Source organism: Ruditapes philippinarum, unplaced genomic scaffold (assembly GCF_026571515.1).
Source record: "Ruditapes philippinarum isolate M1 unplaced genomic scaffold, ASM2657151v2 ctg18267_1_1_1_1, whole genome shotgun sequence".
Lineage (NCBI taxonomy): Eukaryota > Metazoa > Mollusca > Bivalvia > Venerida > Veneridae > Ruditapes > Ruditapes philippinarum.
Genome location: NW_026864138.1, coordinates 1 through 10,930, shown reverse-complemented (window position 1 = coordinate 10,930; position 10,930 = coordinate 1). Strand labels below are relative to the sequence as shown.

The 10,930-nt window shown below is 30.2% G+C and overlaps 1 protein-coding gene across 1 annotated transcript; it reads left to right on the top strand.

Annotated features, from left to right (window-relative positions):
- Positions 1 to 1,556: 1,556 nt before the first annotated feature.
- On the top strand, positions 1,557 to 8,536 carry LOC132724540 (scavenger receptor cysteine-rich type 1 protein M130-like). The gene is made up of 7 exons (XM_060709407.1): positions 1,557 to 1,649; positions 1,968 to 2,124; positions 2,659 to 2,819; positions 3,596 to 3,752; positions 4,625 to 4,785; positions 7,835 to 8,002; positions 8,319 to 8,536. Exons 1-7 carry the CDS (start codon positions 1,640 to 1,642, stop codon positions 8,498 to 8,500), a joined length of 996 nt encoding a protein of 331 aa, XP_060565390.1. The 5' UTR covers positions 1,557 to 1,639; the 3' UTR covers positions 8,501 to 8,536.
- The last annotated feature ends 2,394 nt before the right edge of the window (positions 8,537 to 10,930 follow it).

Here is a 10,930-nt window from a genome sequence, read left to right as displayed (position 1 = left end):
GTTAATGCAACTGTAAATTGCTTTGATTTAAGGCCAACATATTTAAAAAATGTATAAAATGTATCTCAAATGAGAATGTGCTGCTAATTTTCATCAGTAAACATATCAATGTTAAAAAGACCATTTGAGAAACGCAACTTTTGCTGACAATTTTAAATCAGATGAGCGGTGTTTGTAAAAGAAACATTTAATAATATATTTTTATATCTGCGTTTAAATATCAGACGAATGGTTCAGGAATATAATGTACTGTTTTTATAGAAATTAAGATATGTATATCTTTTTTTAACAGAGCAAGTCATTTTTACACAGATGCTTGGGGCGACGGCCCGGTTTTTATTACAAATCTTCAATGCAGTGGAAATGAATCACAAATCAACAACTGTTCTTACAATGTAGATAATAATTGCTTGTACACACACAGTGCAGGAGTCCACTGTACAGGTCATTATTTTGTTTTTATTTGTTTCGCTTTTCTCTGGTGTATGATACAATTGACATTCAATATTCTATTATTGACGAATAGCACTTTTGGAAGAACTAAAGTCTTATTGCACTATATAATAGTAGCCAGTATATACTTGCATAATGATAGCCAATATTACGTTGCACTCTTTGGATATGTAGCTTGCTTTTTAAACTAGTCTTTTGACTTATTTATAATATGCAGGTAAAAAAGTCACAAAAACCGCTGTATGAAAACATATATGGCGAGGACGGTAGCCTGCACGTAATACTACCGTTTACGATATGCGACATATTCAAATTTACCGTTCCGAACGTTCTTTAAAGTTTCCATTGTTTCTTTTTTAATATCAATTTATATGTATGGTTTATGTCCAGCCTTTCTTTGCACTAGTATAGAACATTATCAAGTTTGTGTATCTAAGATTCCATTCTTTAATTATATAGGATTGTTGTATGTTGCAGTTCAAAAAGATATTAGAAACAAAGATTTGCGGACAGGAAGTTCAGCATTTCAAATGCATATATATTAGTTAAATAAAAGTTGACAGACATTTTTCCATAAGAATTTATTGATCTGAATTAAAAATATTTTTGTTACATTCATAGAAACGTTTAAATAAAAAGAGGATCATTTAAGCGAATATTTGCTGTCTCAGATATGTTATATAATATTACAGGGTATCAGCTGAATGTAACTGGATGGCGACTGGCCGGTACAAATGGACCTTATCATGGAAGAGTCGAATTAGAAGTAAATGGCACATGGGGAACAATCTGTTCACGAGAATTCAGTGGCAAATCAGCAAGTGTTATATGCAATATGTTTGGATTACGGTAATTATGTTTGCTTATTTAAGACTATTTTTAATCTGTCAAAGAAATAGTGGATGTAACACCATAAAACTGAAATATTGTTTCAATGATTTCTATATTACCAATAAGGAAATATTTCAAATCTTTTTTCTCTGTTAACCAAGAAACTAAAATTTACTGATTGTCACCTTGCAGATATTACGACTACTTTTATAATGCATATTATGGGCAAGGAGAAGGTCCAATATACATAGAGAGTCTACACTGTTACAGCCGCTACTATACAGATATAAATGACTGCAAATATGTTGTAAACAACTATTACGGTTCATGTTCGCATGCAAAAGATTTATCAGTGATGTGCTTAGGTAATTTTATACTTGTCCCGATTCCGTTAACGTTATACATTTTAATATTAATTGGTTTACGTTCCAGAAAATGTAAAATCTTAAATATTTCTGACAATGGATCATAAGCTTATAATCATAAATATTTTGTTTTATGCACTGTTATTTTTCTTAAGACAGCTATACACTGCGATTTTAAATGACAATGAATCAAATTGATTGTAAAGCGATCGGGTAAAACACATAAAGATTTAATAAGCCAATTTCTTTAAAAATTATATTTTATATATTTTGATCAACATATTTATATATTGGTATATAAAAGATTTTTATTATTAGGTCCGTTTCTGAATATAACGGATGTGCGATTAACAAATGGAACAGGGCTTAACGACGGTAGGGCAGAAATCAAAGTTAACGACACATGGGGAACTATTTGCGATTCTAGTTTTGATTTAAGAGATGCGGAGGTGTTTTGTAATATGCTTGGACTTAAGTAAGTTGTTTAACACAGTTTTAAGGGGAATCAAATGGAAAATCGTTATTATTTTGGTTATAAACTCGCGTAAAATAACATTTGTTACACAATATAATTTGTATAGGATTTCGTTAACATCCTCTACGGCTGATACAATATTTGTTATTATATATATTTCCTAAAAATATCTTCCCAAATATTTCAAAAGTTAGAGAAATGACAACACATTGTAAATAAGAATTATACCAGTTTGTTTTGGAATGATATCTTAATCAGTAGATATTTGTGATTTATCATGTTAATGTTTGCCCTTTACAAATGATACAAATATGCCGCAATTTGAATATATTGGAATAATTAAATTATGGTTATTCAAAAACGTTTTAGAACTTCAAATATAGTTTTTTAATAGTTAAGAAACCGTTATATATTCGTACAAAATAATGTTCATTTATACTTTAGCTTTGTTGAAAGTACTCGAGAAATAGATATAGAAATTGTTATTGAAGGCAGCAAAATTAAGTTTAAGTATTTCTTTTTTAAAATAACTAGAGCGGTGAGGTTCTTTACCGGGGCATTGTATGGAGAAGGCGGTGGACCGGTTTATATTGATCAACTTTTCTGTGATAGTGATGATGTTGTTCTCGGTGATTGCCAGTATTTGTTTCTTAATGAATGCAGTCATAGCAGAGATGTTTCTATAGCATGTAATGGTAGGTCATTTTATTGTTTTTGTTTCTTAATAAGTCTGATCCTTTATTGTTATTGCACATCGTTTCTGTTGCTTGATATCACATCTCCGGATGTTTCTAAATTCAAAATGTTACCATTTCATGTTTTAATGTTGAATTTCTCTCCAGGCGGTGCTATGGGCGTGGACGGTAGTTTGCACTTTAGAGTACCATACATGAACAGGCTCAATCAAACCCTCAATCAAACCGAGTCTGCACCATTTTCAATTTTTCCTTTTTTGACTCTCTCTATGGATTCTTATTTTCCCTATTTGATAAAGTTAGCCTACAAACTGCTTTTTTGAAATATAATTATGATTCAAAACATTTGCAACTTGGGAGTCTATATTTTTTAAGAGTGCTACAAAAAGGTGTTTAAGATAACTTATAAGTTCATCTTATGGAATTCAGATTCAAGAGAATACTTTGTTGGTAAAAAGGTAATGTTATACTTGTCCCGATTCCGTTAACGTTATACATTTTAATATTAACTGGTTTACGTTTCAAAAAATGATGAATCTAAAATATTTCTTTCAATGAATCACAGCTTAAAATCATAAAAATATTTTGTTTAAAGCAATGTTTTTTTTAAAGACAGCTATACACTGCGATTTTGCATGACAATGGATCAAATAGATTGTATAGCGATAGGATAAAACATAAAGATTTTGTAAGCATATTAACTAAAAAACATTATATTGTATATTTTTTTTATCAACATATTCATATATTGGCATATAAAATAATTTTATCATTAGGTCCGTTTCTGAATATAACGGATGTGCGATTAACAAATGGAACAGGGCTTAACGACGGTAGGGCAGAAATCAAAGTTAACGACACATGGGGAACCATTTGCAATTCTAATTTTGATTTAAGAGATGCAGAGGTGTTTTGTAATATGCTTGGACTTAAGTAAGTTCCTTAACATAGTTTTTAATGTGAATCAAATGGAAAATCGTGATGTAAACTCGCGTAACACAAAATAATTTGTACATACATATGGGGTTCCGTCAACATCCTCTACGGCTGATACAATATGTGCTACTATATATTTCCTGGTAATGTCTATCCAAATATTTCATATGTTAGATAGATGAAAATAAGTTATAAATTTTTATACGAATTATACCAGTTTGTTTTGAAAATGATTTCTTAATCAATAGATATTTGTGATTTGTCATATAAATGTTTTTCCTTTACAAATGATACAAATATACCGCAATTAAAATATATTGGAATAATCAAAATTATGGTTATTCAAAAACGTTTTAGAACTTCAAATATATAGAGGATATTGAATGAGTGTAAGTTCAATACTGAATTTATTGCACGAGTTGAATAAAATTATTTTACGCGAGCCTCTGGTGAGCATAATATAATTTTATTCAACGAGTGCAATAAATTCAGTAATGAACTTACACGAATTTAATATTTCTATTTATCAATTACCAAAAACAGACGTAATAGGTGAAATAAGAGTCATTTTCAATTGACGCGCCTTTTAAATATAACGCTAAATTTAGCGCGTCTTTACACTATTTTTGTTATAACGCTAATAAAGTCACTAAAATTATATCAGCCGTGCAATAACCATATTTAGGAGTCGCAAAATCGGCACGGGTGTGTGATAAAGTTCTTTAATATGGAAGAAACCTTTATATATTCGTACAAATAATGTTCATTTATACTTTTGTTTTGTTGAATGTACTTGAGAAGTAAATATAGAAATTGTAATTGAAGGCAGCAAGAATTAAGTTTAAGTATTTCTTTTTTTAAATTACTAGAGCGGTGAGATTCTTTACCGGGGCATTGTATGGAGAAGGCAGTGGGCCGGTTTATATTGATCAACTTTTCTGTGATAGTGATGATGTTGTTCTCGGTGATTGCCAGTATTTGTTTCTTAATGAATGCAGCCATAGCAGAGATGTTTCTATAGTATGTAATGGTAAGTCATTTTATTGTTTATGTTTCTTATTAAGTCTGATCCTTTAATGTTATTGCACATCGTTTCTGTTGCTTGATATCACATCTGCGGATGTTTCTAAATGTAAAAAATTTCCATTTCATGTTTAAATGTTGAATTTTGCTCAAGGCGGTGGTAGGGGCGTGGACGGTAGTTTGCATTTTACAGTACCGTACATGAACAGGCTCAATCAAACCGAGCCTGCAGCATTTGCAATATTTTCCGTTTTAGACTTTCTTTAGGGATTCTTGTTTTCTCTATTTGATGAAGTACATCTACAAACTGCTTATTTTGTGAAATATAATTATGATTTAAAACGTTTGCAATTTTGGCTTCTATATTTTTAAAAAGTGCTTCGAAAAGGTGTTTAAGATAACTTATATGTTCACCTTAGGGAATTCAGATTCAAGAAATTACTTAGTTGGTAAAAAGGTAGAATATTCAATCAACAGCTTTGATGAACATTAAACTTTTTGTAATTATTTTGAACTTTTCCAAACAATGCAGCGAGTGAACATTTAGAATTATTTCTGATAAGGTATGTAAATGAAAGGTTATAAATAAAATATAGTCAGCGACTGAGTAACGGTATAATGTTATAACTCATTTTATAATTTTTGTTATAAATGAAGAGCCGAAACATGTATATTACCTTAACGAAGACTTGATGCTTACATTTAATAAATATTTTATTCCTTTAAGAGTGCGGGGTGCCAGACACTTCATTGGGATGCTGGATATTTTAGCAACAATGGTTCAAATTTGTATGCTGATGCTGCCTTCCTACCTAAAAATTTTTGGGAATATTTAAAGATGATTGTAACAATGTTACAAGAATGGAAAAACAGAAGGAGAAATGTCAAGAATATGGTATATTAACAAAATTTAATGGCACTCAATGCGAGCAAATGTATTCCAATGTAAAGGAAACAAATGTATTTACGGTAAACGCGAAACAATGTAAATGTAATTAAATGATAAATTAATGACAATTCTTTACATTTTAATGTAATCATGATGTTGATTTAAAAAGAGATGTGTACAACGAATTATTCTGGTTATGATTATTTTGATTTTTGTATTATAAACAGAACAAACGGGAAAATGAATTTTTGAGAGGGCAGATATGATTTAAATAGAAATTATTAATAGAATAAGAAGAAAGAACAAAGAAGAAGAAGAGGAAACTTTATTAGTACTAAATACCTTAAAAGGGAGCATTGACAAATCTATTTATATATTTTAACATACAAAAAATAGAAGCACATAGGCAACTACCGAGGACAAGAAGTAAATGGGTTTTCTTTTGGTAAAAGGGAAATTAGGTCATATATATTTGGCTGGATTCACTGTGTCTTTAAAAAATACCAAACCAAAAGTTTTCAGGGAAACAAGATTAAACGAAATCGTATTCCTTTGGGGGGAAAGAAAAACTTAAAATTATTTATAACATATTTAAATTATTATTGCTTTTTCAATTTTTTTTTCTTTCAGGGCCTTATCCTTATTTATTCACTGAAATAAAAAAACTGGACAGGCGGAAAATTCACATCAAATGGTAGGGTGGAAATGAAAATCTATCGGACCCCGGGGAAAGTATGTTGGGACCAATGGTTTTCGGTAAAATTTGAAAGCGACACAATTGAATGTACATGATTGGCTTCCCCGTAAAAAACGCTACCCCTTTTTTTTTTGATTATCAAATAATAAGTTAAATTTTTCTATAAAGATTCAATCAATGTTGAGTTTTACATTGTTTTCAAATGATCTATTTCGTTTCTATGTTTTTAAGAAAAAATGTCTTAAATCCTCAAAAAGATTAATATTATATTTTTTATTTTAATTTTTTCCCCTGTTTAAATTTATTAAAAAATTTTTAAATAGGGTTAAAGCTAAAAGGCAACAAATGTTATTATTTATTATTTTGTCAAAAATTTAAAACCCAGAAAAAAAAATATAAGCAAATATTTGTTTCCAGTCCTCTCCCTCATTTTACAGGTGCTTATTTGGGGGTTTGGTCCTTTGTTGATGTTTAAATGTAAGATAATTCTAACATTTTAACAATTGTGTTAGTCACCTTTTGATAATGCTATATTTAAAACGACGTTTCTGTTTTTGCACAGGTAAATTAAAAAGAAATTTAAAAAGGAAAAATTTTTAAACAAAAAACAATTTAAATTTTTTCCCAAGGGGTTTGCAAGTAATTATTTCAAAAATCATCAAAACGTTCTTTTTCCATAAAATTTCCCTTTTTTTTTTAGACAATATAAGGTTGGGAAAAAAAGACCCTTCCGCAGAAAAAAAATAAAATTTTATGAAATCACTATAACATTTTTTGTTATTTTAAAATGCCGGGTTTTTTGCCTTACTTATATTTTTTGTATTTTTTTGTTTTCTTTTTTTGATGTAGTTGTCTTTGATATAAAAAAAGGAAAAAAATCAAATTGAAAAAGTTGTTGATGTTTAAAAATTCGCCTTTTGTTTTTTTGTGTGGAAAAATTTTTCCATTTTATCAGATATTTGAGGGGTTTTTTTTTGTGGAAAAAGTTTTACTTTTTAACATTTTTTCTTTTTGAAATAAAATTTTATTCAAAACATTGTATTTATTTCAATGAGCTATCATAAAACCTTAATAGGAATGTCACGATATACGTGAGTTCTCAATCGGGAGGATAGGACGTTCGAAAAGGAACCTGTAATTATATGGTTTGCACACACTAAAATAAAATTGGGGATTCAGTAAAGAAAACACAGTTCTCGCTATAAGATTCTCATTTCTTGAGCGCATGCGTAAAGGTTAGCGTGACCGAATTCAAAAATGAAGTGAATGACGCCCGTCAACGTGTTACAGGTCAAAAGAAGTTGAATAATGATATGAATGATTGAAAAACAGACGATAGGGGAGTGATATAGAGTATAGGTATGAAATACAGAGTATTCTAGCAGAGACAAAATGACCCTGTGACAGGAATTCGAATTTAATAATGGCATAATTGCATTGATTATAAAGAAATATAGATTTAATTTCCAGAATGCCCCTCGCCAAAGCCTTCAAATGGAAGCATAAATTCCACATCTACACATTACCTTGCTGCTGTGATGGTCACGTGTGACGACGGATACAATTTGATTGGTGATTCTGAAATACGTTGTGAACTTGATGCGACATGGAGCAGCAGTCCAACTTGCAAATTGATAGGTATGCCATTAAATAATTAGCTATCTATCGAATGATCGTCGTTTTTATCAGTATCATACGACAAACGTAAAATGCTGTAGATATTCTTCTTTGAAACAAATGTATAAAGGAGAAATGTCATTATAAAAAAACAACTAAAAGCGTTTTGGTGATTTGAAATTAATAATATGGTCAAAGAACAGATATCAAGGCCATAGCTAAGTCACACAAAACACTTAATTATAAGTTAAAATCCCACAAGCATTAAGCTTGTTTGAAAATGCACGGTTTAACAAGAAACTAAATTCAATTAATGTTTCCTTAATGTTTTCTTAAGACTGCGGCGACCCAACACCTGAGTTTGGATCTATTAACACAACATCTACAACAAACGGAACTGTTGCCATGGTTTCATGTGACAAAGGATATGAAATACAAGGTGAAACCGTAATAATGTGTCAACCTAGTGAGGAATGGACAGATAACCCTTCGTGTATCATCAAAGGTGTAATACTATAGAATGTTTTATTTTCGTCGTTTTTCATTTATATTTGATATGACACTTTAAAATTTGAAACAAGAGTACTATATCCTTTGATTTAGGCTTTCGTGCAAATAAAGTTTTTTTCAGATTTTTAAAAGCCATTCATGCACACGAAATAACAAATACACTATCAATGTATATTATTATAATGGAGCAAAATATATTTCATTTTTTTGAGGTGGGTTTTTTGTGTCAATCCATCGTATTTAATTTATGGAACACTTATTATCTCACCAGAGCCGAAGGCTCAGAATGAGCTATTAGACTCAAAGGGGATACTTCGGCGTCCGTTGTCCGTCGTCATGCGTCAACAATCATCTTCTCTGAAACCGCTGGACATATTTACTTCAAATTTGGTATGTAGCATCCTTGTGACAGTCACATCTAAACTGGCTCATATGATTCTAATTTGCCCCTTTTAGGGGTCAGGAGAGCTTAAAATTGAAAAAACCTTTAGACATCTTTATCTACAGAACCAATTAGTGGATGATCACCAAACTTTGTCTGTATCATTCTTAAGTAGTCTTATTAATTTAATAGGCCCCTTTTAGGGGTCAAGAGACCCAAAAATAATATAAACCTTTAGACAGCTTTTTCTACAGAACTTATTAATGGATGATCACCAAACTTTGTTATTAGCATTATTATGGTAATCTTTTATAAAAAATGCTGATATTTATTTAGTTGGTCCCTTCTAGGGGCTGCTAAAGCTATAATACCCCAGACCATTGCATTTTTTCAAATATTAGTTTAATGAAAGGGAAACAACTCATGTTGGAATGTCTTTCATACATGTGAAAGACCTGTTTGCAGATGAAATTATTTGAGATCATGACCTCTGGCAAGAGAAATGATATTTATAAAAAAAAACTTGAGCACATTATTATGACTTAGTAACAAGCTTTATTTGGTTTCATTCATATTCACTTAATTACAAAACTACATGTCTACTTTTAATAAACGTGGTTCTACGACACACTTTGATAAATAGGAGGCTACTATGAACAGATTTTGATATAGCATCAACGTTTGTTTTTCTATGACAATAACACACAAAATGTTTAAGACATGCAGCATTTTCATGGGATGACAAATAAAGCTGGACACTTAATATGTTAGTATTTATCTGTAGCTGTTCTACAGAAATTAGAACCATTGTCATGTCACTATCATTGCCATTCTGTAGAACTGCATGAAAGAACACTTACATATACACAATTATTACCAACACCCTGTCACTAATGATGATTTTAAATTGTAAATGTTTCAGAAACAGGCAATACTTAATTGAAAAGACAGTATACAGCTATGTAATACAGTAAATGCTAATTTTTGTGAATTAAGAATACTTTTTACATTGAATCAATAATTACACTTTGTGCTTTGTATCTGAACAGAAAACATATCTGCACATTGTTTTTCATTTGACATGCTTAAAGACCCTGACCCAAAAACTCACTATGGCAAATTATATCTATGGATGCATTCTTGATAGCTTATAATTCAGTGTTGTATATGCAATTTTGTTTGATAGGTAACAATAAAATAAAATCATCAAACAACATACTCTAGAATTCAGACTCCCATTGATTGCATCATTCTGTTCATCTTTCTGCAGGTTCATTTTTAGGTCAGTGTACTCGGTAGAGAATTTTCCCACAGGAAATAAAATTAGGCATAAAGAAAGGTTTCCTGTTACTTACAAACAAATATGCTTTATTTTTTATTGAATTTTGTTAAAAATTGTTTAGTGTTTTTGTCAAGTTTTGTTGAATTGGATTCAAACTTGGAGAAAGCACATTTCAATAAAATTTGCCTGATGTTTCATGTGCATAATTGAATTTTGGTATCAGTTGGGCTGTTATTTATATTTTTGAAAAATATCACCTACTTTCTGGTTTTTTTTTATGTACAGACTTGAAATTTGGATCAGGAATGTAATTTCTGATGTAAATTGAATTAAGATAGTAACTGACTACTTTTGATATTAATGATATTGCTTGACCTTGTTTCTTGTTTGTTGATGTACCTACTTCAAATTTGGACAATGGGTTTAATTTCTGATCCTAAATTGAATTTTTATATCCACTAGCCTACTTTTCATATTTTTTGACCAACTTTTGATATAATTGATATCAGTTTATCTACTTTCTTGTTTTTTGACATAATTTATAGACATGGAATTTGGACCAAGGGTGTAATTTCTGATGTCAAATCAAATTTTGATATAATCTGATCCATTTTAGATATTTTACCGACATGTACTTCCTTGTGTTTTGACAAACACTCTTTAAATTTGGACTAAGGGTATAATTGTTGATGTTGAATTGAATTTTGATATCAGCTGACCCATATATGATATATTTGACACCATTTGACCTATTTTCGTGTTTTTTGACTGGGGG

Bases quoted from the DNA above. Each gene is read 5' to 3' on its own strand.
- LOC132724540 (XM_060709407.1), top strand. The intron at 2,820-3,595 runs GTAGGTCATTTT...TTTTATCATTAG, and splicing joins TGTTTCTATAGCATGTAATG to GTCCGTTTCTGAATATAACG. The intron at 3,753-4,624 runs GTAAGTTCCTTA...TTAAATTACTAG, and splicing joins TGTAATATGCTTGGACTTAA to AGCGGTGAGATTCTTTACCG.